Here is a 27,014-nt window from a genome sequence, read left to right as displayed (position 1 = left end):
GGAAGCAACATTGTCTCTAGGCTGTTTTTAAAAATCAATTCTTTTCTATCAAGGGAATTTAAAAAAATTTTAAATTGATCATCAGCTTTTTTCTGTACCTTATAACATAATAAAAACTATTTCTTTTATTTTCTAAGAGATAGCCTAAACATAATGGATGGAGAAATCACATCTGTACTCCTAGCTTTACTGATTTCTAGCTATATGACTTGATATGTGCTATCTGAGCTTAAGTTTTCTATTCTGCAAAATGGGGATAATAATATAAGTTTTTCAGAGGACTAAAATTAAACAAAGTAATGTATATAAAGCCTTACCTTAGTATAGTGCAAAAGGGAATTGGCAAGGAAACGACACAATTTGAGTGTTTTCTGGAATAATCTATAGTCAGCATTATCCTGTCACAAAAAAAGAAAGCATAATAAATAAAAGAATATGAAATTGGCCAAACTTACAAGACAATATTTTTTAAAAAGACTTCTTAAACACAGTATAAAAATTTTCTAAGAAAACAGAAATCTTCTCTGAATTGTTGTTAGGAGCAATACAAACAAGAAATGATGACAGGTATTTCAAAAACTTAAAATCTACATTACTAAAAAGAAATCTTAATGCATAACAGCAAAAGAGATGATCCTTCTTGATATATTTGAAAGTGAAATACCTTATTGTTCTTTGTTATATGGGATAAAGTTAAAGGATAGTCAAAGGAAATCAATAAAAGAATGACATATAAAAGAAAACAGGTAGAAGACATGAAAAGGCAAATCACAGAAAAAACTGTCAATAAATTAATATTGAAAAAATCCAAATTGCAACCTAATTAAATATCTTTTGGAAGGCAGAAAGATTGAGGGTTACTTGATTAACAAAGATTAAAAAGACTGATATGTATCTGAGCTGGTGAAGAAGTAGAGTAACAAGCATTTTCTTTTACTCCTGGTGGGAGCATAAAATAATACAGTCTTAGGCCGGGCGCGGTGGCTCACGCCTGTAATCCTAGCTCTCTGGGAGGCCGAGGCGGGCGGATTGCTCAAGGTCAGGAGTTCAAAACCAGCCTGAGCAAGAGTGAGACCCCGTCTCTACTATAAATAGAAAGAAACTAATTGGCCAACTGATATATATATTAAAAATTAGCCGGGCATGGTGGCGCATGCCTGTAGTCCCAGCTACTCGGGAGGCTGAGACAGAAGGAGCGCTTGAGCCCAGGAGTTTGAGGTTGCTGTGAGCTAGGCTGACGCCACGGCACTCACACTAGCCTGGGCAACAAAGCGAGACTCTGTCTCAAAAAAAAAAAAAAAAAAAAAAAAAAAATACAGTCTTTTCATTGTTATTAAAAGCTAAAGTGTTAAAATTCCTTGATTAATAATTCCATTTCTAGAAATATGTTCTATAGAAATACTAGCACGGGTATGCAATGCAACATTTTTTATACAGTGAAAACCAAAATGAAAGGAGTGTCTATGAGGTAGAGAATAAATACAATTGACCCTTGAGCAAATTGAGTTAAATACAATTGACCCTTGAGCAACTTGAAATTAGGGGTGCACACGCCAGTGCAGTAGAAAATCCCATATAACTTTTGACTTCCCCCAAAACTTAACTATTAATAGCCTACTGTTGACTGGAAGCCATACTAATAACATAAACAGTCAATAACATATATCTTGTTTGCTACATGTATTATACATTGTATTCTTATAATAAAGTAAACTACAGAAAATATTAAGAAAATCACAAGGAAGAGAAAATAAATTTACGTACTGTACTGTATCAATCAATACTGTAAGTTTACAGTGTCTATTTATAAAATGAATCATCTATCTGAAATGGTGGGCAAGCAAAGCTGCAGACCTCAATCTATGGTACATATCAAGCAATTCAAATTTCTCTTGAAATGTCATGACTTTTCTATAATTCTTGGGAGCACTTCTAGCAACACTAGTGGCATTTAATATGGATCCCAGGGTGTCATTCAAAGTTTACAGTATTGCACTCATTATAATGGAAATACTCAAGAATCACAAGATGACTTTTTACTGTGATTCACAATTTACTGAAGAGATGAACTGCTCACATGGAGATGATTAGCATTACATGGCATTTTAAGCAGATCCCAACACTTGAGCCTACCACAACAGTAACAGATGGTACCTGTGAAATTATTACAGCAGTATAGTATGTGTTTAGTTAATTTTATGTAGTTATGATTAAATGCAGCATCTTTATGTTCATTTACATTTCTCTCAACTGCAAGCAGTGTCATGTATGGCAAGTGTGTGTGTGCATTAGTTTTGATAAATTTTAACTTTTTATAAAGGATTTGTGTATATTTTATGATAAATGATAAAATTGACTAGTATCTACATATATTTCATACATTCACGACACTTAACTTTTTCTTCATTTTTTCAATGTTTCAAGTTTTTTCAAATTGTTGCAAATCTCCAAAAAATTTTCCAATGTTTATTGAAAATAATATATAAGTGGACCTGCACAGTTCAAACCCATGAGCAAGGGTCAACTGTAAATTTATGATATATTCATAAACTGTAATGCCACACAGCCATTAAAAAGAATGAGGTAAATATAACTTCATAGACACAGAAAGCCCTAAGATAGTTAAGTAAAAAATCAAGTTGCAAAATAATATATATAACATATTATTATAAAATATGTTATTTGTTAATATTTGCCTTCACACCAAAATAAATCAAAACCTTTTCTGTGGTTGGTTCTAACAGATGAAAGTAAGATTTCACTTTCCCTGTTAAATATTTGTGTTGTGTGAAAGTTTTCTGATTATGTATTCCATTTGTAAACTGATAAAACGGGGCTACTGTCAGTAGTGATGTGCGTGCAGGGAGGACTATGGAATCATTCTGGCTGGATTTAATGACTTGGCCCTACCACAACTATGACATGATCTTAGGAAAGTTATTAATATTAAAGCTCTCCGTGGCCCAGTTTCCTCATCTACAATGAGACTAATAACAGGATTATTGTGAGGTTTAAACAGTGTCTGATACTTAAGCAACTTAGCTCAATAAATATTGGTTGTTCTGTCACCCAAATGTATAATACACACTATAATACAAATGGTATTAAATTAGCACCACAAAATTAAGTCAAAAGATAGATTGTCTTTAATTTTGAGAATTATTTCATGTGAAAATATCTTCACTTTAATGTTAATTGACTATGTTTGATTTCTTTTCCAATACAGCAAAACCTTAATTAAACCAAATCAAAACAGAATTGGATGATCAACTAATTAAGTATGACCCTTCATTTTGTACTTTATTAAAATATGTAAGAAGTCGATTTTCCTCAGCAGAAATAGGGAAGATGAAAATTCACCTTTCTTTGATAATTATGGACATGAACTCTCTTACATAATGCTATGCAAGTTTAAAAGTACAAAATTAAAGATGAATCTACACTGACGTTACAATAAATTTTATTCAACACAGATGTCATATCACCATAAGAAATCTCCCCTGACTTCATGATTGGGTACCTATCTTCTACTCTCATGAGCCAACACTCAGTCCTCCAAAGGCCACCCTATTCTATAATTACCAGTTTAATTGTCTTCTCAGCTAAACTCTAAGTTGTTAAGGGCAAAGAAATGACTTACTTAGCACCTAGTACATTTTCTTCTAGCACAGAATAAACACTCTGGAAATACTTGTTAAATTAATTAATGAACGGTGACATACACCTTATTATTAGTTTGCTTACTTTAAATTTTTCCCTCTGATTCAAGGGGAAATTATACAAGATTTGGTTGAAGACTTTAGTTTCACTTCATTACTAAATAGCATACAACTAATGAAATCTAGAGCTTTTGACCATTTTCAAAAAGCAAGTGAATAACAAAAGTACATTAACAGTCCTATCTTGATTTACTCAACTGTCTAAAACAAAGTTTGCATCTCAGTGCCAACAAAGGGATGGAAATATAAGCAAGGAAGACCATTCTTCAATGTTTTAAAATATGAACACTCATTCTTTCTTTCTTTAAATAAAATACTGATAAATCTAAAGGTAGTAGGCAATAAATCTAAGTGTAGGCAATAGATGTAACAGTGTATGTTTCCTTTTCTGAATAATGCAAATTTTTAAAAGCATTATATAAAAAAAGTAAGAATCACGATGGAAATTAAATTTTATCTAAGGGCTGTACAAATAAATTTCCCTATGTTTGTTTATAGAAAAACTAAATAATTGGTGGCTAAAAAACTATCTGTTAAAAAACCTAATACATTTTTTAATATTTTTGAAACCAAGTTCAAGACTTAATGGAGAATGAGTATCTTATCAATTTTAGGGTCTGTTATGGGTTGAACTGTGTCCTCCAAAAAGATATGTTGAAGTCCTAAATCCCAGTACTTCAGAATGTGACCTTATTTGGAAAAATGGTCATTCATTGTGGATGTAATAAGATTAAGGTCATACTAGACAAAATTCCAGTGACACCAGAAGCTAAGAGAAAGACATAAAACAGACTTTGAGAGAACATGGCCTTGTTGACATATTGTGAATTTTTGCCTCTAGAAACATGAGAGAACAAATTTCTGTCATTTTAAGTTACCCCGTTTGTGGCAATTTGTGATGGAAGTCACAGGAAACTAATATAGGGACTAGTACATCCATATGCCTCCAATAAATAGCATACTATTAATTAAATCTAGCAGTTTTATTTTGACATTTTTGAATGCAAGATGTTATAGTGTGAATGTCAGTCATATATCGGAAAGTCATATCCAAAAGTCATATATTGGAACCTAATACCAATGTAATAGTAAAAACACACTGATTGCCACACTAGAGAAAAAAATTTTTTCCTTGGGACCACAGTGTTTTATTAGGAAAATAGAATAAAAACTTTGAAAACAAAATGATCCTAATTTAATGAAAAATTTGGGGTTTTTTTTATCGTTTTCTGTGTGTGAGTTATATGCAACTTGAAAAATAGTTCTTGTGACTCCCAAGGTGAAGAGAGGTAACTTACCTATGCTTCACGAGGCCCCTGGCTCAAAAACAATGTGAGTTAAATACAACTCACATGGCGGTTAACGTGTTAAGAGGTAGGGTCTTTGGGGAAGTGATTAAGTCATGAGGGCTCTGACCTCAAGGATAGAATAAGTACCCTTATAAAAGAGGCTGAAAGCAGCTGCCTTGACTTTCTACCAAGTGAGAATGCAGCAAGAAGGTGCCATCTTTGCAATGCAAGCCACTGATCTGGTAGCACCTTGCTCTTGGACTTCCCAGCCTCCAAAACTATGAGAAATAAATTTCTATTATTTATAAATTATGCAATTTAAGGTATTTTTTATAGGAGCCTGAATGGACTAAAACACAAAGAGAAAACTGCTTGGAAAATTTAGTACTATAGTTTGATTCCTAAATAAATATCAATAGTGAACAGCAGAGGGCGCTGCTAGTAAGAATTTAGAGTTAAGACGAGAAACTATGCAGTCCTTCTCAAAGCTCCATTTCAGGCAGTAGACAGTGAGCAGAAGTGGTCACACATATCAGTCCCAAATTTGCACAAATGAGTAAAAACATGAGCACTTTCTAGGGCAATTAGAAGAATTTATAATTTAAATTATCTGATTTTCATATGCAAACAGTTTACATAAGCTGAACTGATATACTTCACATATAAATAACCACCCTGATTAGCCATGCCCAGACTATTTTTCCCTTGCTATTATAAACTATACTGTTGCTTAGGCTTTCCTCTTCTTAACTCCGGTCCAGGAATCTCTAATTTTACTCTCCAAGTACTAGCTGAGGAGTCTGTGGAGTTAAGATAAGCAGGGAGGAAATCAAAAAGGGAAGTGGTTGGAGTTGAGGATATGGATGTGTAGGATAAAGGTGAAGAAGGGAACAACCTTCCTGCCATTGACATAGGCTACCCAACCAAACTCTTCCTTTAACCAAGGTGAGGGGAATCAGAAAGTGTACGTGAAGGACGTAGGGACAAAAAAGTAAAGGGAAAATGAAGGGATATATGTGGAGGATGGACAATAGATAAAGAGGAGAAGCAAGAAAAAACAGGTTAGCCCCTTCCTAGAGCTGCTCCTCACTTCCTTCTTACCACCTTCATAGCTCCTTTTTGATGTTCTTCCCTTTTCTCGAGTCTATTCTTCAGAACATACCCACTCCAGGAGATGCTACCAGTTTTAGGACTTGGATGAATCCCTACACCTCCACCCCCACAGCAACCACAGGGAAGAGCACAGGTACAAAGGAATTCCTTGTATCAGCTTGTAAGATTTGTAGATCTACAACATGATGGGCTGTGTTATTGCTATTCTAGCAGAAACATTCATTTTCCCATTAACATTATATATAAACCGTTAGGTCCTGAGGATCATAAATCATATAGTTTAGGGCTATTATGAGTTAAATAAAATTATAAGGCTGCTCTGAGAACAAAAGGTACTATGTATAGTATGGTTAGAGGAAAATGAGCTATAATTCCCAAAAATCATATTACGAACAAATTTTTAGAACATGATCTATAGAACATGATCATAAAGGGGATGCCAATTCAACACTATAACTTTTTGAAATCAAAATAAACATAAGTATATACCAATTTTAAAAGACTCATACACACACAAGGACACTTTTTATCACTAACAGTTGCAAAGAAAAGACAGAAAGGTTGACTATGGCTATATTAGGAAGACCTTAAATAAATATGGGACAAAGGAATTAGATTTTTGTTCTAAGGCAGAAAAGAATGAAAGGATTCTAAGATGGCTTAACCAATCAGTTAGAATGTAAAGAGGTAGGACAGGTAGATTCTAGAGGCAATGAGGGCAGTTAGGATAGACGCCTAATGCAATGTTCTGGGTAAAAAGTAATTATGGGCTGTAAAGCAGCCCAAAGATCTAGTAAAAGCCCAAATGAAATTAATTAAAATCTTCTTAAATAGACTGATCCAGACATTCAAATGAGATTTAGCAATTGCCAAGAAAAATACGGGTTGCTGTTTAGAGTGCTATTTTACCTGTGCATCTGACTGGGTCATCTGCTCGGCTAACTGTAAACAAGAATGGAAGGAGAAAAGAATGTCTTCACACAAGCTACTAATTATATCTTTGTGTTTCAACTGGCTCCTTATAACGGACTGGTGCTTAAGGCTCTGTCTAAATGAATAAAAAGAAAATAATACAATCACCACAAGTAACACATCAAGTAATTTAGTACCATAAAAATATCTACTTTATACAACATTTTTAAAAAATCACAATATATCATATCTTAATATATTAGACATGGTATAACTAAGATATGCCAACTTTACCTCTGAAGCAATTATGTTTAAATAAGTTGCTAATTTTTTATTTCTCTGAGTAAAGCATTAATTGAATTCTTACTACATGTCAGGCACTCTGCTAGGGCCTTTGGATAAAGTAAATCAAATAGATGCAATCCCTGCTCTACCTGCATGGAACTTGTGGTCTAGCATGAGAAAGAACATTAAATAATTGTAAGAATAATTATAGTTGTGATTAATGCTAAGATGGAAAAGTCTAAGGTGCTACAATAGAGAGACCTAACTTATTCTTTCTTAGGGTGAGGATGTCAAAGAGTGCTATCATGAAGATTCAATACTTAAGCTGACAAATGAAAGATAAGCAAGAGTTAGCAAGGTGCAGAGTAGGGGAGAGAAGCATCCTAGGGAAAAAGGCAGAGGGAAAAGCCATGAAAAGACTCTGCAACAGGAGAGTCTGGGATGTTTGAGGAACAAAGGGTAGGAAGAGAACAGCATGAGATAGGCTGGTGAAGGAGACAGAGTACAAAAAGGATCAGGCTGTTACTCTTAGTAAAATGGGATAGACTTTAAGCAGTACAGTGACACAATCTGACTTACTTTTTTAAAAGATCACTCTGAATACTGGGTAGAAAATGAACTGGAAGGGGGCAAGAGTAGAAGATATTCAATGATGATGATGGTGATGTGGCTAATTCATTGAGCACTCACTATATGTCATGCATAGTTCCAAGCATTTCACATTGATGAATTCAACTCTGACTATAACCCTATCAAGATGCTATTATTATTTCCATTTTCATATGAGCAATATAAGGTTCAGAGAAATTAACCAAACTGCCCAAAGGTTCAGAATGAATGATTTCAAAATAAATACAAGCACATGCAGTACAGCTCTGAGGCAACACTCTTCACTGCTGCACTATTACTTGTTGGCAACTTAATGGTGGTGTAAGAAAAGCACCTATGACTTGAAAGCATTATACTGACCAGTAATGCATGTGTGTAAAGTAGAGGTTCTTAACCATTTTTATATCTCAACCACATCTCCCACCTCTAAGAAGCTGATGAATGCTATGGTACTCTCCCTACTAGCCCTTCATAATGTTTCAGTTTCAAAGTTTTAAAGTTACTTTATAAATGGAATTAAGCTTGAATAACTTAAAAGTACATGATGAAACAATTATATTCAGCTCTAATTATAGTTACTAATTTATTTAAACCTAGAAACAGGATACTTAGTAGCTGGTTAAACAATAATAGCAGCAGGCAAAAGGTTAGGGTCTAGTCTGGTCCAAGACCCATTAGTTCAGGAGTACTAGCTAACTAGGTAGAACTTTTTTTTAATTTTAGAGGCAGCAGGGTAAAGAAGTCCAATCTGGTTTGGGAGCTATATTTAAGATATCTGAATTATCAAACAGCAGTGTCAGTAAACATACCCACACAAAGTGTTTCAAATGCAATCTAAGAAAACATGAATATTTAAGACTTGGGATGTGGAAAACGTTATAAAAAGTAAAAACTAAAAAACAAACTTACTTAATGATAAACTTCCAAGTATTGGCATGAAATGCATGGTCCATACTGGAAATAACAGAGCAAATATCCAATAATGAATGAATAACTACAAAGAAAGGTAATAAAAATATTAGGGCATTCAAATGTCATAGAGTTTCTCCTATATTTAAAAGTATCTCTAGCTCTTGGGAGGCCGAGGCGGGCGGATTGCTCAAGGTCAGGAGTTCAAAACCAGCCTGAGCAAGAGCGAGACCCCGTCTCTACTATAAATAGAAAGAAATTAATTGGCCAACTGATATATATATAAAAAAATTAGCCGGGCATGGTGGCGCATGCCTGTAGTCCCAGCTACCCGGGAGGCTGAGGCAGAAGGATCACTGGAGCCCAGGAGTTTGAGGTTGCTGTGAGCTACGCCACGGCACTCACTCTAGCCTGGGCAACAAAGCGAGACTCTGTCTCAAAAAAAAAAAAAATAAAAAAAAAAAAAAAAAAAATAAAAGTATCTATTGAATAATTTCAATATTTGATTGAATTAAAATAGGTAATGCAGTTTGGAAATGATTGTATCAAAATAATTACAGAAATTAATGCTTTTGATTATGGTTCTTATAAATTATGGAAAATTAACTTTTAAAGTTTACCTATGACCTGAATAAAACTAAAAATGTTCAGTGGAATAAAAGTTGTGCCTTATTATAGTTCAAATACTCTATAGATATAATTCTAATCCAAATTGACATAATAAACTGCTGAGGAAAGAAACCTAAGAAGAGTTAAAACTAATTTATACAGTATTCAAGCAAGGCTTTTACTCTGCCTCTGGTAAATTACTGTAAAAATGGCCACCACAATAACTGCCATTTCTGAATCCATACTTTTCCACACTGACTCTGGGCTGAGTCCTATGACTTGCTTTGACCAAGGGGACAATAATAAAATTTAGGCAAGCAGAGTTTTGAAAAATGCTTGCATACTGGGACTTGCCCTCTCTTGTTCTTGGAAACCCTGAGACCACCATCACGTGACTGAGCCAGGGTTAGCCTACTGGATGACATGCATGGCTTTCTCAGTGCCCCTGCCTCTGCCAACAGCCAGACATGAGTAAAGTCATTGACCACAAACACATGAGTGAGCCAGGTGCACCATGGGGAACAAAGAAAGTTGTCTCGGTTAATCCCGCCCTAATCTGAAAACTCAAAGAATCATGAATAAATAAAATAGTGGTTGTTTTAAGCCAATAGATTTTGGGGTGGTCTGTTACAGAGCAGTACTATACACTCTTTTTATACCAAAGTTAGGAACACAAACTTTGCCCTTATACATTAAAGTATTGTTTCTCAAACTCTGGATCATAATCTATTAATGAGTGATGAAATCAATGAAATAGGTTACAGTCAAAAATTTTTTTAAAATGAGACAATACAGAGTACATCACATGTAAAAGGGGTATAATTTCATTATAATAAATAAATGTGTCTGTGAGTACATACACATTCAGAAACATACATATATACACATATTTATATGTATTCTGAAAAGGAATGTAAACTGCATTTCTTACTACGGGTTATGGTTAAAAATTCTGAAACCTACTGTCTTGGAGTATGGACAACTTTAGAGGATATACAAAGAAAGTTGCATGCCTTTCTTTGTTCAATGTTGTGGGGAAATTACCTACCATGAACATTAACTGAATATGCAAATCCAGGTTAAGGCACCAAAAATCAATTTTGAAAATTCCAAAATTTAAAACGTTAAAAATTTATCTAGTAAGATTTAAATTATTTTTTATGTATAATGATTAAGAAGATAACATGACTCATGAAGAACAATTTTAACTGATGTATGATTTATAATCATCATATATATCATATACTAAGCAGAAAGTTTTCTTCACTTACCCATTACCATATTCAAAATACCATCATTCTCATCTACTAAAGGGTCCATGCAAACCATGTCCAGTAGTTCCATTAGCTGCTTTTGAAGAGAATAGGCCTCCTTGAAAAGAGCCTGGAGAAGGTCTGAAACTAGGTGTAAACGTCCAGAATACACAGATTCACTATTCTGATCACAAATAAAAATGAGAGAAAAAACAAATTATAAAAAGCTCAACAGCCAAATTTACTTTAACTCATACTATTAGAGATCATAAATTTACTGAATCATATATTTACTCATTAAACAAATGTTAACTGAACATCCATTATACGTTGTATAATTTGAGAGATGCATGTATAAAATATGATTTCTAACTTCCATGATTGTGCTAGAACTAAAAAGGAGATGATACATAAGGTCAGAGGCATGACATTTTAAGCACCCTGTCACCAAAGAGAAGCATTAATTAGTGATTTTCATTCAACTAACAAACACGAAAACTTCCTGTGCCCCACAAATTCTAGGCCAGCTTTTGTGCCTTAAAGCTGCCTCTGGAATATAAAGATGGACTAAATATTTAGTATTTAGTATTAATCCCTGTAGTATTTAGTAATACATTTAGAATTTAGTAATAAATCCCTGTATTTATTTATTTTTAGAGACAGGGTCTAACTCTGTCACCCAGGCTGGAGTCCAGTGGCATGATCATAGCTTGCTGTAGCCTCAAACTCTTGGGCTCAAGCGATCCTCCCTGGTAGCTGGGACTACGGGTATATGACACCATGCACAGCTAATTTATCTTTTTAGACACAGGGTCTCACTGTGTTTCTCAGTCTGGTCTTGAACTCCTGGTCTTAAGCAATCCTCCCTTGGCCTCCCAAAGTGCTGGAATTACAGCCATGCACCACCACACCTGGCCTGTTAACTTCCCTTTATAAAAGGAAGCCTGGCACCTAATGATTAAGGTGACTGATGATTAATCCAATGCCATATGACATAACAATTTCAGGATCACTGTGTCTCAACAAAAGTCCTTATCACTTTTCTTTTTACAGGGGAAATAGGATAAAACAAAATCCCTCAAAAGGCCACTTTTTATGCCTTCCTTATAACCACTTATTTTGAAATAATTATTTATACACATACTCTTGGTTCTTTGGAAAGTCTAGTCCAATAATATAGGCTAAAATGTAAAATCTTGCATAAACACTACTTTACTCAGCCCTTTTGCCCATTGATTCTATGCCACTGAGAGTATACTTAGACCTTTACTCACCTTACAATGTACAAATGTACTTTTGATTATATGAAGGACTGAGGAGGGGAGACTATGAATATTTTCTAGAATGATTGATTCCTGTGTGGCACAGACATGCTGAACACATCCCGTAAGAGCTCCTAAGAGCTCCACCATTGTCTGGAAATGAGGAAAGAAGTTTCATTCAGAATATATTTTTTTGTGCACTAAAAAGGTATCAGACAGTATGCTGGGTACTAGGGATACAGCAGTGAACAAAACAAACAGCTTGTTCTTCTTTTCACAGAACTTCAGTCTACCAGAACTACAAATACTGAAACAACTATCTAGTTGTTTGGAATCTTAACCCAAACTTCAAAGCACGTGGTAGGTGTTATACACATATGCCTTGAAATTATAGGTAGGACATGCTATCTTCATGATTTGTTTTCTTATAAGAATTTAGATATTTACTCAGCATGAAATTATATTTAAAAATTCAGAATTCACATTTCTGTATTTATATCTTTAAATTTATAAATTTAATTCCAGCACTAGGCCATTACATAAAGAATACGTGACAAATCAATAACAGTATAAAAATTCTCACACTTTAAGCTTCTTCTCTCTACTCCTTTCTAATACATTTGACTTACTTGTAAAATATTTTTTAGAGTGGTCTGGATTTCTAAATTTTGGCTTGAAAGTCCCCTGGCTTGACTGGTTAATTCATACATCATGTCATCAAATAATTTCACAGTCTGTGAAAACAAATCAAGTTATAAATAGGAATAAAAATCACTAGAAAATAAATCTTTAAAGAAACACAATACGATGATTTGATTTTGCATTTAGTAATACCCATAGGATACTGTCTAGCCTAACAATTACACCTAATTAAGTAAAAAGTATTTCTATAATACAATCCCTTTTTTAAAAACCTTCTTACCATTGAAGACTGCTCAAAAATTTTAAAAAAGAATTTTTAAAAAGCCTCAGACAGAAATTGATTTATTCTCCATTTCTGTGGTTTGAATCTATTTAATAGTATTAATTTAAAAAAAAACTCACTCAATCTTCATTTTTGGGGAATGCAACAAATATAAGTACTACTTTTTGCATGATAAAAGATGACTATCTTGACCAATCAATATTCATATGGGCATTTATAAGGGTATTTTCTAGAAGTAGTAATGAATTTTAACTCAATCTATTCGCTTACATTCTAACCAGTTCCCCTTTGTGACCAAGATACCCTTCCTGGAATAGGAGTACAATATGTGACCTGACAACTAAGCCTTTGTCTATTAAAAGTTAGCCATCCTAGATCTTAATACTCAGATCTTTTTAAACAATTTAAATGGGCTAAACATCATAAGAATAACAACACAGTCAACATCACAATGTATAGAGGACATTGTTTCCCATAAGCCTGGTAATGCTCAACATCCTGTTTTCATCTGTGTAATTCCTAGATGATTGATCCAATTCCCAGATGACTGATCCAATTGTATACTATACATATCTAAAAAGTAATAATGCAGTCTGTGAATTTAGTGTTTTCTCTTAGTTACTTGATTTTACCAATATTTCAGCTTTTTAAATTCTAGGACTTCTTTAATAAATTTTAGCTTCATTTTTCCAGACAATGAAATATAACAATTATTGACAAACACTACAGAGAAGATAAAATAAGGCTTAACTAACTTTATCACCTATCCAAAGTTTCATTTAATAGCTTTCAAACATAAGAGTATTCAAAATTAACTACAAATAATTTAACTTCAATAGGTAAAGGATCAATACAATCTGAAAATGTTTTTAGTCACTTAATGATCATGTTAACACCACCATATTCCTACATGAGATATTTTTTTAGTACTATTTTTATTTCCAATGTTTGCTACATTAGAAAAACACAGCCACATTAACTAAAGCTAGATTTTAGCAACCTTTATAAAATATACATTAAGATAAAAGTACTATACCTTTGGTAATGCTTGTGAAAAGAAAGACTGTTCCAATGTCAAGTAGTTCATATGAGGTAAAAACATTTCTACAATAATCTTCAAAATTTCTGAAAAGCAAAATAGTGACATCTTTTTAAAAAATATTAAATCATGTCAGTCAACAAAGGCCATTACCCTTTATCAAGAATACTACCAATCTAAATATTTGTATGGTTGCAAAATGCCATATTCTATGCAGAAAAACTATTAAGTATCTAATAACAAAAATTACGTATAATAGGAAAAAAAGGGAAGGAAGGAGGGAGGGAGGGAGGGAGGGAGGAGCAACCTAAATATCCAAAAATTGACAACCAGTTAAATGGATGTGGGTACATCTATTGAATAAGATCCACTTTCATTAAAATGATATTTTAAAACATGACAAAAAGATTCCAAGATAGTATAATTCCAATTTTAATACACATAAACATGTACATGCAAAGAATGATAGACAGGCTGGTAGGAATGTATAGAAATCTACTCTCTAATCTGTCACAGGATTAATAGCACAGGAAAACAAAATAAGAAAACCAGAAGAAAGTTTTTTAAAAAACAAAAAAAGAGATGAAAATAAAAAGAAATCTATTCTCATCAATATCTTAACCATTTCAGATTAGTGGATATTCTATAATCTTTGTTTTTCTGCATGTTTCAATTTTTCTACAATGAACATGAATAACTTTTATACTCAAGATTAAAAAAATTATCACTTAAAAGAAATTAGATCCCAACAGGCAACATAGATTCAAAATTATGAACAAATATTCCACAACCAACTGAAATGTAAATAGAACAAGCTAAGTCTAAGTATGAATAAACTGAGCAGTCTAGTCTTAACTCTCAATATCAATATCCTCTCCTGACTAAAAGAGTAAGTCTCATCAAGTAACACCAATGAAGACAGACAAAAACGAGAAAGTCAACTTTCTCTAAATGACAAATTTGTTATCACTTAGACAATGAGCTTTTGGCAATTAGGAAGTATTTTCGAAATGACAGTAAACATGTTAGAGGCTTAAGGTTATTAAGTAGACTGCAAATTATGTTTCATATAGATCTACCACAATTTAACATTTATAATTTACAATGTGCTTATACACAAATCATCAACAGAATGCTTTTAGTATCTATCTAAAAAGGAATTTAAAACTTTAAGCACTGTAATTTGAAGGAATTTGGTCATTTTAAGTAGCTGAAAGTTACAGAGGCTGTAACAGAAATTATTAAATCTGAAGGGAATACAAAACTGTAAGGTCATATCCATTGAAGTATATGGGACTCAGACTTCAATGACATCAAAGTAAATCATGCAATTAAAATAATTTTTTCTCAAATTTTTCTCATTAAAAAAAAAAAAAGAAAAAAAAAAATAATTTTACTTACGAATATGCTCAATCCAACTGTCAGACTGTTGATACAAAGAGTAAGATAATTAAGGAAGATACTTGTATCATAGTAATAAAATATTCATTACTGAGAATAAATTCAAAAATGATTCATCTTGAAATTTAAGCAGTGATCCATAAGAATTTGAAATGGAACTCAAATTACTGGCCCAATTTTGCTTTTAAAAACTTAACATTAGGTAAACAAACAGTATCATGAAAATACTATAAGGAAATATTTTCAAAATTGCTCAGGGACAAACTCACCTTTTTAAACCATGTACAGTCATGAAATATTTTTGACAGATAAGAAACAGTGCTATAATAATCCATGGACTTCTGGTTTCTACTAGAGGAAAGAAACTTCTCATCTATAGTACTTTATATGTCTGTCTTAAGTCACTCATCACATTCTATCTTATTTTCATGTTACCTGTATACCTATCTTACCAGACTGAAATTCTTATCAGACTGAAATTCTTCTGCACATAGCAGGAGCTTACAAATATGTGATAATAAATTATCCCATGTCCAATACAAAAATTAACAGTAATCACATTAAAAACTATACACTTATATACCATCAAGAGTAATTGTTAAAAAAGTTTTACTATAAAAACAATATAAGAATCATCAAATGTCAACAAGAAAAATGAATAACTCATAATTCTACTGCCCTAATATATGAATTGATTCCTCTTCTGAAATCTTATTTTGCATATATATTTTTGAAGACAGCAATTCCCCATCTACACAAAAATATTTGAGAAAGGTATTATTCAGCAGCAATCAAAATGACGTATAGTCCTTAAACCATTTGTTCGGTAGGGTAGAATTTGCCTTATGGAAAAATTTCAGTAAAGCTCAAAATATTCTAGCCATTCCAAAATTAACCATAAGTTATGATTACATAAACATGCAGGTAAGGACTGTAAAAGTAATATGTAAAACGCAAAACATGAAAATAATTGGGTGATGGGATTGTAGATTTATTGCAAACTTTTCCTTCATTTGTTGAAAATAGTGGAGATAGACCACCATAAGCTGAAAAATTATTGTCTAGTGACACTTCCAAGCATTTTTAAAACATGAAATATTTTTAGCTCTTTACTGAATGCTATGTGCCAGACAATGTTCTAGGTGCTGAGGATAACTCAGTGAAGAAAATCAAGTTCCTGCCTTTATGTACTTAACAGTATAATGTGGAAAAGTGGAAAATAAACAAAGCAAATATGATAATTTCTGTTAATAATAAAAGGCTCTTTAGAAAATTGAACAAGACAATATGATAAAAGTGTATCAGACTGGGTATGGAGCAACTACCTAAGATTGAGGGCTCTAAAAAGGTCCCTCTAAGGAGGTGACATTTGAGCTGAGTACAAAACACTGTGAGGTCAACCTAGACTGAGCAAAGATCCTGAGGTACGTGTGGATAGAACATGGTTATCCAGGTATGAGAGAAGGGTATGGGAACTTTGAAGGTAAATTTGGATTTTATTCTTAATTTGTTGAGTAGCCACTGAAGGTAGTGACATGATCTATGGTTTTCCCTCTGAACTTTTTTTGAAGAATGGATTACTAGAGAACATGGCCAGAAGGAAGTTATTGACAGTCCAGATGAAGCGCGATAGGGTCTGGAATCAGAGTAGTAGCAATGGGGATGGTGATAAGTGGATTGATTCAAGTGGAGTCAGAATCAATTAAACTTGCTCATTGGATGGGAGAGAGAGAGAGAGGATTAAAGGTTTGGTTTATAAAATCATTTACTTTGATGAAGAAAACTAGGGGAAGAACAAGTTTGGGTTCAGTCTAGTTTGAGATGCAAGGCTAAGTGGGAATGGTGACTTTCAATTTAATGAAGTCCCCCTATAAGCTTGAGAGGAAAAGGAATCATGTTTGTTATCTTTGTTTCCCCAAAGCCTATCACCATGCCAGATACACATTAAATCCAGATACACATTATGTACCCAGCAAACATTTTTGAGTAGGAAATGGTTATTTGATTCCAAGTTGAAACACCTTGAAGACAGCAATTCCTGATCTACACAAAAACTATAAAAGGGCTTTGGTACCTTCTGGATTTTGCTAATGACTAGGTGAATGACTTCCATGTAATGGTAATACTTAGTTATGATAGGCTTTAGCTGTGAAAAATTATGTGTGCAGTGTCAAAACTCTTTCAAGTGAAGGTAACTTTTTTTCTTTTGAGGGTAATTTTATGTTTAAGGTAAGTTTAAAGATGTAAATTTATACACACACACACTTTTAACATGAAGGGCTAGGGCTGCAGGCACATTTACAGCCACAAAGGCATGAGACTAATAAAGAATGGTCTGCATCTGAACAAGAGGCATTAAACACCACAAATCCTGCAGATGAAATCCAACAAGCAGAAGCAACTCTTTCTAGAAATAAAGAAAAAGAGGTCCGAGAAGGGAAGGGGGTAAAACAGCTTTATTCACTGAACATCTTCTAAAGATTTGACACCACAGAACTATATCCTTCAATTCTTAAAATGCTGAGAAAGGTAGTATTCATCTTCACTACCTGTCTTACAGGTGATAAAAGCTCAGAGTATCTCGCTTTACGTCACCCACCTTTCAAGAGCCAGAGATAACCCTATATAGCTCAGGTTTGAGTTCTTGCCTCCCCCACATCCCCACGCAAAGCACTTACACGTAAGTGCAAGTAACGAGTACAGAAAAACTTAAAGGCACAGAGCACCGGAAGAAAACGCCACATCCACTGCCAAAACCTTAGGTCAAAACACGTCTGCGACCCTTTCCAGAAACACAGCCTTCGATTTGCCATGGTGCTCGCTCGCCCTCCATTCCCTCACTGTTCATCCCACTCATCTACAAAGAGAGAGTTCGGGCCGCAGCAACCAAACACGGCCTGGCGGTGGGTTTGAGTGGACAGAGGAGAAAGGTTCGCGACCGCCCAACACCCTTCTCTAGGTGGAAGTGACAGCCAAGGATATGAGAAGCCGGGGCAGAACGGACGGCAGTTCCCGACGGCATAGCTCCTCTGGCCAGCTACTTAATTCCTCCAGGGGAACCGCACTCGCCGGCATAACGCGCTCCTGAGACATGCTTTCCTCCGGAGAACACAGCTTCAAACTACTCCCGCCAAGCCCAGACCGGAAACTCCCACCGTCCCGGCAGCCCTTGCGCGCTCTCCGCCGGCTACAGAACCATAGAGAGGACGCGAGCTGGGTTCCTTGGTGAGCCCCGGTCGCTCACGGCCAGTAAGGAAGCAGGGCTTGTCTGGCCCTCGGAAGACTCGACTCGCTGGTGCACGCTTTCAGTGCGGAGGAGGCGCCGGGACGCCGGGTTGCTCTGCCGAGCGGTGCCAAGACTGTACGGCCCGCGAGCATCTCCAGGTCTGGATCGTAGTAAAGGTTACGTTGACATGGGGAGGTGAGGGCCGGAAGTGCCCAGGTTTGCTACCCGTGGGGTTTTTAGACTGCGCTTCTGGGGTTAGGTTTGACCTGAGACCTGCAGCAGGAAATAACTCCGAGCCCTGCAGCGTGTTGGGACAGAAACTAGACACATTCCTACCTGCTTAAGTGTCGTCTCTCTCTTTGTACATTTTGTGTGAGGGGAATAAAAATCCCACCTGCCAGAATTGTGCAAACTGAAGCAGATGGTATAAAGTGTCAACGCGCAGTAGATACAGAAAAAGATTCTCGATAAAGTTGTTTCCATTTTCTACAGGCCTCTCCAGGTGGGGAATGCAGTGCCCTTATTTTGTATTTGTCCTGCCACCTAATTAGTCTTTACTGATTACTTCCCAGTTGATCCACTAACGTACCTTAGGGCTGCTGGTCTGGTTTAAATGTTTGTAGTGAAATTCATCTTTTGGATGAATTTACACACACCAGCCAATCCATACCTGTGCATGTTTTCCAAGGGTTGCTCATTTTCCAAGATAAAATCTTGAAATCTTGAAAACTTCTGTTATTTGAGACAGTAAAAGACAGAAGTGAGGAGTGACTATGTTTGGACACAGTCAGGACAGCTGAAAGATACAAAGTAGCTAGACTGTCCTGTCTGAAAATCTTTGACTTTAGGTTTGTTCTGGTGGTGGTGGCTGCTGCTGTAGTTCTCTTGTTTGTTTTAATAGTTTATTTTCTACTCCAGCGTTTGAACCCCCAAGGTGTGTGTGTGTGTTTGTGTGTTTCCAAATTTCTTAGCTCTCTCTCCCTACAGCTTTTTTAGGAAAGGCAGCTTGTCTGTGGCCATACCACCCTGAACACGCCTGATCTCCTCTGATCTCGGAAGCTCAGTCAGCCCTGGTTAGTACTTGAATGGGAGAAAAGGCAGCTGTGTTGGGGGAAGGCAGGCTGTTTCATATTACATTTTAGTAAAATTGTGACATTTTGCTTTAGCCATCATTTTCTTTCTTTTTTTCTCTCCAGGGCGAAATTGAAAGAAGAACAAAGACCTCTGAAATTCAGTTGGAAACATCTCTAAGTATTTGTTACAGTGTATAAGTGGCTAAAGGGAAAGTGGCCCTGACAACACTAATTGAATAATTGAGGCAGGTTTATGTGTGTCGTCAAATTCTATCCAGAAGTTGAATAATATCTCTATAAATTTAAGGATTGTGTGCATTTAATGAAAAAATGACCTTTCAATTTAATTTTACTATACAAGACCATCTGGAAAATGAATTAACACCCCTTGGAGATGGAGCTTTGATGCTGGATTCCTCAAAAGAGCTGTCAGCCTTAGAAAGTCCAAAAGGAGAACAGCGGGACAGAAAATGTTCTGTAGAACAATTTGACTTGCCTCAGGATCACTCGTGGGGACATAAGTCAGTGGAAAGTGCAGCTATCAGTTCAAGTCACTTAGAGCCACCTGAAGAACAGCCCTGCTTGAGAGTTGCCAAAGAGCATGCTATGCCTAAAGATTTAAAGAAAATGTTAGGAAATAAAGTCATAGAAACATTACCAGGTCTCCAGCATGTTAACTTATCAGCAGTTAAAACCATCTTGTTGAAAGACAACTTCCCTGGAGAAAATATAGTTGCAAAAAGCTTTTCTTCTCACACTGATCTGATTACAGGTGTTTATGAAGGAGGCTTAAAAATTTGGGAATGTACCTTTGACCTCCTAGCTTATTTCACAAAGGCCAATGTGAAATTTGCTGGGAAAAAAGTGTTGGATCTTGGCTGTGGATCAGGGTTGCTGGGGATAATTGCATTCAAGGGAGGGGCCGATGAAATTCATTTTCAAGATTATAATAGTATGGTGATTGATGAAGTAACTTTACCTAATGTAGTAGCTAACTCCACTTTGGAAGATGAAGAAAATGATGTAAACGAACCAGATGTGAAGAGATGCAGGAAATCAAAAGTTGTACAAGAACTGTATAAATGCCATTTCTTTTCTGGGGAGTGGTCTGAGTTTTGTAAGCTTGTACAAAGCAGTGAAAACCCATTTGTAAAATATGATCTCATTCTCACCTCAGAAACCATTTACAATCCGGATTATTACAGTACTTTGCACCAAACATTCCTTAGACTGTTAGATAAAAATGGACGAATACTTTTGGCCAGCAAAGCACATTATTTTGGTGTAGGTGGAGGTGTTCATCTCTTTCAGAAGTTTGTAGAGGAAAGGGGTGTATTTGAGACTAGAACACTCCAAATAATTGATGAAGGATTAAAGAGGTTCATAATTGAATTGACTTTTAAGTACGCTAGTTAATGTTCATTGAGTGTCCTAAGTGAAATAAACAATGACCAGAAATTGCTTTTGTATGTTCGATTTCTGTTTTGCTATTATTTTTTTCTGAAAATTTTATGTTGTTCATTTAGTTTTGCTTATCTAAATAATAGGCCAGCTATTAATATGTCAGCAAGCTTTGTACTTAGTAGGTGAGACTGAGAAAATCCCTCAACATTTGATGAGATCTCCTGGGAAATCATTTTGTAAGAAAGTCCTCTGTTCTCCACTTTCATTTCGTTTGTCCTCTCTACTGCCTTTGACATTACACAAAATTGTTCCCAGGAAAACCTGCCATTTCTTATCTGATATTTGTGAATTTCTTTCTAGTCTTTGTTAGTCCCTTGTTCACATGAAGTGCCTAGTCAGATCACCCTGCCATTAATTCTAATGGCATCACTAAATGGTACTGAACCTAAATATTTTGATTGAAGGCCTTAGGTAACTGGGAAGAAGTTTTTGTTTCACTTTGTTTTTTATATTCATTTACCTTGTTTTAACATAATAAGGATCAGGATGTTGAGCTGTTGAATTCACATTGAGATGAGGAAACAAAAGGGAGTCTGTGATAGAGTAAAAAAGTGATAGAACTTACCATACTTGAGGTTAACCCTGTAACCAAGTAAAAGACTCTAGGGCCTTGGTAGAAGGAAAAAGAATAGGAAAGGAGAATTCCAGACCCTGGGGTGTAGAGACTCCTCACCAGTCATCGATATAGTAAGAAAGAAAAGAAGAAAAAAAGTGCTTTGTTGATTTTAATGCAAAAATTTTCATATTTTATCACATTTGAAATTGGTATCTGCCTTGCTATCTGTAACAGTATAATTGGAAGCATTTTTTCCTTTCTTGGAGATAACTGAAATAATAGGACATCTTAGATTCAATTAAATGTGATATTTACTGGACACCTGCTAACTAGGCATTTTGTATAGCATCTTGCTTAGTACTTAATAACTTTATGAGGTGCATGTCATCTCCATTTTAGTAATGATCATAATAGCTAACAGTATTACCAATACTAACAGCTAATAGTATACTAATAGCTAGTAACATTTGCTATAGTATGAAGTAGAAGAGTTCTCAATTTGCTAACATTTAATATAACAGCCCTGGAATAGGTTCTAATTACTGTCCTCATTTTATAGATAAATAAATATAGAAACTCATAGAAGTAGTTTGCTTCCAATCACATTCCTCGCCTTGATCCAGAATCTGAATTAAAGTCTTTTAAAAAGTTTTACACATTTTCACCATCCAGTGGTCTTAAACCTACCAATGCCTGTTCCATCACAAATAGTTCTTAGCACTCTTTTATTATTCTGTAATGAAAGTCATAGTTAAACTTATTTACACATATCATTTAAAAAGTTTCCAGCCTGAGCAAGAGCAAGCTACCACTAAAAATCATAGAAAGGCTGGGTACAGTGGCTCCCACCTGTAATCCTAGCACTCTGGGATGCTGAGGCAGGTGGATCATTTGAGCTCAGGAGTTCAAGACCAGCCTGAGCAAGAGTGAGACCCTGTCTCTACTAAAAAATAGAAACTAGCTGGACAACTAAAAATATAGAAAAAATTAGCCGGGCATGGTGGCACATGCCTGTAGTCCCAGCTACTTGGGAGGCTGAGGCAGGAGGATTGCTTGAGCCCGGGAGTTTGAGGTTGCTGTGAGCTAGGCTGATGCCACGGCACTCTAGCCCAGGCAACAGAGCCAGACTCTGTCTCAAAAAAAAAAAAAATATATATATATATATATATATATACATATATATATCCCTAATGAATATATAATTATTTATATATATATCCCTAATTATAATATGAAGAAAGTACTTTATAATCATATAATTTGTAACCCATCAGGTAAATGCACAGATATGGCTACACAAAGGACATATAGCAAGATACCTGTCCTTGAAGTACCATTACTAGAAATGCCACAGCTAACACTTCCAGACCTACCTATTACATAAAGTAGAACAAATAAGCCCTGACAATTAGATTGGCTACTTGACAAGGTACAAAGCACTGGACAGAATCCCATTACACAACAATCAGTATGAATGATTTTGAAACAAATAGGTATCTTCAATTCTCCAAGATAAAGTAGACTTTCAGTGAAGTGTCATCCATGAGGCCTGTCCAGGAGTAGCAGAGGCACAGGCCCTAGCCAGGGGCTCAGGACACCATTTTAGTCCCTAGGGAGGGGGGGTCTGGTAAAAGCAGAAGGTATCGAAGCAGAAGCCCATTCCTGGCATTAAAGATAAATCTAGAAGTAGCAGACAGACCAAAGAGGATATACCTACCCAAGGTAACTGGCAGCGAGGAGACTTGAGATACAAATTATGGCTACAAATCCAGGAGAAGGATGCAGAGTAAGCTTTATTGTGTAAGTAGCTCAACTTAATCATTTAAGGGGCATACATGTTAAGATTATGGATTTTGGAATCTAATACCAGACTTAAAATAGTATCTAAAGAGTTTTGTGGTTATTTTTTGTTTGTTTGTTTGTTTTCTTGCTCTGTTACCGGACTAGAGTACAGTGGCATCATCATAGCTCACTGCAACCTCAAACCACTGGGCTCAAGCAATTCTCCTGCCTCAGCCTCCTGAGTAGCTGGGACTATAGGCGTGCACTGCCATACCTGGCTAATTTTTCTATTTTTTTGTATAGACAGGGTCTCACTCTTCTTCAGGCTTCCTGGACTCAAGCAATCCTCCTGCCTCAGCCTCCCAGAATGCTAGGATTACAGTAATGCACCACTATACCCAACCCTAACAGAGTTTTTTGAAGAACAAAATTAATATTGAGCATATATCATGGTTCCTGTCATATGGTTCTTATGCATAAATGGAAATTATTATTTCCAAGAGTTCTTATAATGTTTAGTCATCCTGTTTTCTCAACCAGATGGGGAGTCCTGCTCACTTTTGTTAAAAATGGGATTTGTGCCTTTACAGTTTACAAATCCCACTTAAGAATTTGAAGAAACAATTAAGTTTCAGGAGTTGCACTGCCCGGTATCAATCTCCTCTGTCTCCCACCACGTGTGTATCCTTCCCACCCCCGCCCCTGCTCTCACCCTCATCCCTCACCTCCCCATCCCTCCATTGCCTTTTCTGGAAAAAAATTACCTCTATTCTGTCATGTCTGGTCAAAGCTTGTCCAAATTCTTTATGTGTGTCTCAAATGTCCTAGGAATCAAAATCCTTCTAGATATCTTCTATTCTAGGCTGTAGCCTAAATAAGTTCTAGTGGCTGCTGAACTTATTTAAATGGCATGAGAAAGAGTATTGGGGGCAGGGGCATTTAAGGGAGAACTTCTGTGGAAAACAGATTAAAGCCTAGAAATTCAACACACACCCAGTCGGCTCCATGGCACAGCACATTCTCATTAACCAATCTCTAGGCCAGCTTTTTATTATCATTGCATTTTCCACCATCATTGTGTTTTAAAAGTCTTCAGGGGGAGATACATTTTCAGAAATTTGCTTTTATTCCCTGAGCTTTCCACAAATTAAACGCTGTTTCCTGTTTGCTTTGCTGTCTTTAAGCTCCTCTGGATTTTTACAATAAGAATCCAAGAGTCTCTCTCTTCTGTAGAAAATATCTCAGAAAAACATTTTCTAGGAAGGGTGGTGCAAAATTTGTAAGGCTCATTTTAGTTCCTTTTATAGGAAATGAGGACAAGCCTGAATTTTAAACATTAATACAATCAGCCTCTTAACTCTGACTGGCTTTCATTTTCCCAAAGTGGTAACAAAAAATCTTAGTGTGTAAACTTCTCCCAAAATACTTCAGAAGCTCTTTTCTGTCTTGTCTCCTATCATAGTTCAACATAAAGAGAAATAACCTTAGTTAGGCTCAAAATCATTAGAGATTCTTATGTCTCTGGTAATTATAATTAGTTTGCTATCATCTAGTACTATCCTATTTTACCCAATTGCTTAAAATAAATGAGAAAGCCAAATGTAAGAAACTGAATGCAAATTATTTGGCCAATAATTGGTCTACAGAGACATCCTAGATGGGCCCACTGTTTGACCATATGTAGAGATGCACACGAAGTTTCCTGTTTCTGTAGGATATTTCAGTGACAGGAAGAATGAGCCCTTTCCAGGTACTGCTTCTTAGGTGCCAGTCCTTTGGGTTTACTTTTCTCCCATACTTGCCAATCAAATAGAATTCTGCCCTACTCTAAAGGAACCTAATAGATTCCTATTCCATCAAGAATTCACTGAGTACTTACTATGTATAGAGAAGACAATTTTCATTTTCAATAATCTGTTAAAGAAATGTATTATTTGTAAGTAAAGTTTACACTTGTGTTCTAGAGTAACTCCATACCCTTCCAGTTATACTCCATTTCTCCTGAATCTTTTATAAAAGCAGGGTTAGGAATAGAAAAGTCCCCAAGTATATTTGTGTTCTGTGTGCCCCTTTTACTGTGACTTGTGAATTTCCTTTGTTAATCAAGGGACTTTGTCAAATTTAATTTATGAAGGGTCAGGGATTAACTAACGGGAAACAGAACAATAGATAACTGACAGCTTTGGACTCAAGCCCCCCCACAAGAAGACAGATGTATTAAAGCAAGTAAGAGAACAAACAAACAAACAAGATGGGACAGAAGAGAGAAGAAAGAGATGAAGAATGATAGAAAGACAGACACGGAATTATATTAATTAAAATTTAGAGTAGCACTAAGAATGCTGAGAAAGGAAAATGATAGAGTCCAAGGAAGAAGACCAGGCAGTCAGGAAGTCAAGAGGTTGACTGGAATTCACACAATAGTTGAACTTTTAAACAAGTGAGTGATGAGGGGTGGGATTGCCAGTGACTCATGGTGGGTAGAGACAACCAAAAGGCAGGGTTGGTGAGAGCCCAAGGAGAAGCACTTGATGACAGCCCAGGTGACCTTGCTGTGCCCCTGACATTTGACAGTTGGAGTTTGGGATTGTGGAAGCACATTACTGAGCTTGATACCTACCACAACCTCCATCCCAGTTTGCCCAAGACAGTCCCATCTGGTTTAACACTCTAGCACTCTCAAAAGTGTATTCATGATGGTCAGCTTCTGTGTACCAATCCTGCAGCACCATCCTTAACCTTGTAATTTTGTGGAGTGAGTCGTGATTTTTTTTTAAAAAATCACTCAAATAATAACTTCCAACCAGATGTCAGGCACTGAGCTTCAAAATGAATTTATTAAGTTAAAATGATACAGTCTGTGCTTTACAAGGGGTTCCAATCTAGGAAATGTGTTACTATACAACCAGTGAACTTCCTGTGAGTATGTTTCCCATACTGTACAGGTTTCTGATAGGGTTGTCCTTTTGCGCTATCGGGGGAGACCATATCCCCGGTAATTGGGTTGACAAGGGAGAAAGTTGAAGGGGAAGAGGATGGGTGGATCATCTCAGGATGGGGTGACTTGTTCCAAGTATCAATCATCTGGTGGTGACTCAGCAGATTTTCAGACAGAACTAGAACTTGGAAGGTTGATCAAAGAACTAAGAAATCTCGCTTCTCTTTTTTTGACTCTGGACTTGAGAATTGAGACAGTTCCTGATGGGTGAAGGGACAGATGCCCTGTGCCAAGTGTAGGCAGGCTATGGGGGACCAAAGGCTGAAGATGAATCTCACAAGAAGAAGGTTAGGAAGATACTCTTCCCCCACTTCCCAATTAGAGATTCCCTATCCCTTTGGCAACCCCAAAGGCTAGGGATTTTATTTTACTAAGAAAAATGACTGGTTTCCTTATATACATATATTTCAGCAAGCAACTAAAATGATAAAGGGAACAGCAATAACGACAGCCAATGTTGGGACAGTGCCAAGATGGAGGAGAAATTTGGAGGCACCAGTGAGAGAAGGCTTCTCAGAAGAGATAACATAACCTCAGACTCAAATGTAAACGGATTTTCATCAGACTGACACGGGAGTAGTGTTGGCAGG

General features: G+C 35.8%; 2 protein-coding genes across 4 annotated transcripts in view; one reads left to right on the top strand and one right to left on the bottom strand.

Moving 5' to 3' along the window:
• The window catches only part of FIRRM (FIGNL1 interacting regulator of recombination and mitosis), a 45,863-nt gene extending 27,418 nt beyond the window's left edge, over positions 1-18,445 (bottom strand). Inside the window, exons 1-9 of one of the 2 annotated variants that reach the window (XM_012783925.3) lie at positions 18,308-18,445; positions 15,326-15,365; positions 13,922-14,010; positions 12,590-12,694; positions 11,973-12,113; positions 10,717-10,882; positions 8,837-8,921; positions 7,031-7,169; positions 318-398 (exon numbers count right to left, since the gene is read on the bottom strand). In XM_012783925.3, the coding sequence (XP_012639379.2) occupies positions 318-398; positions 7,031-7,169; positions 8,837-8,921; positions 10,717-10,882; positions 11,973-12,113; positions 12,590-12,694; positions 13,922-14,010; positions 15,326-15,365; positions 18,308-18,418 (957 nt within the window). In that variant the 5' untranslated portion in view covers positions 18,419-18,445. Of the gene's footprint in view, positions 1-317; positions 399-7,030; positions 7,170-8,836; positions 8,922-10,716; positions 10,883-11,972; positions 12,114-12,589; positions 12,695-13,921; positions 14,011-15,325; positions 15,366-18,307 lie in introns of those variants that run through there. The other variant, XM_076000372.1, reaches the window with a different exon arrangement.
• A 60-nt stretch (positions 18,446-18,505) lies between these two features.
• Positions 18,506-21,092, top strand: METTL18 (methyltransferase 18, RPL3 N3(tau)-histidine). Of its 2 annotated transcripts, XM_012783923.3 has the most exons (3): positions 18,509-18,709; positions 19,539-19,624; positions 19,748-21,092. In XM_012783923.3, exon 3 carries the CDS (start codon positions 19,955-19,957, stop codon positions 21,038-21,040), a length of 1,086 nt encoding a protein of 361 aa, XP_012639377.1. In that variant the 5' UTR covers positions 18,509-18,709; positions 19,539-19,624; positions 19,748-19,954; the 3' UTR covers positions 21,041-21,092. The 2 variants fall into 2 exon arrangements, with proteins under 2 accessions (XP_012639378.1, XP_012639377.1); XM_012783924.3 differs by lacking the exon at positions 19,539-19,624 and having other exon boundaries at positions 18,506-18,709.
• Positions 21,093-27,014: the final 5,922 nt, after the last annotated feature.

Source organism: Microcebus murinus, chromosome 2 (assembly GCF_040939455.1).
Source record: "Microcebus murinus isolate Inina chromosome 2, M.murinus_Inina_mat1.0, whole genome shotgun sequence".
NCBI lineage: Eukaryota > Metazoa > Chordata > Mammalia > Primates > Cheirogaleidae > Microcebus > Microcebus murinus.
The sequence above is the reverse complement of the archived record's forward strand: the minus strand, read 5'-3'. Positions and strand labels throughout refer to the sequence as shown.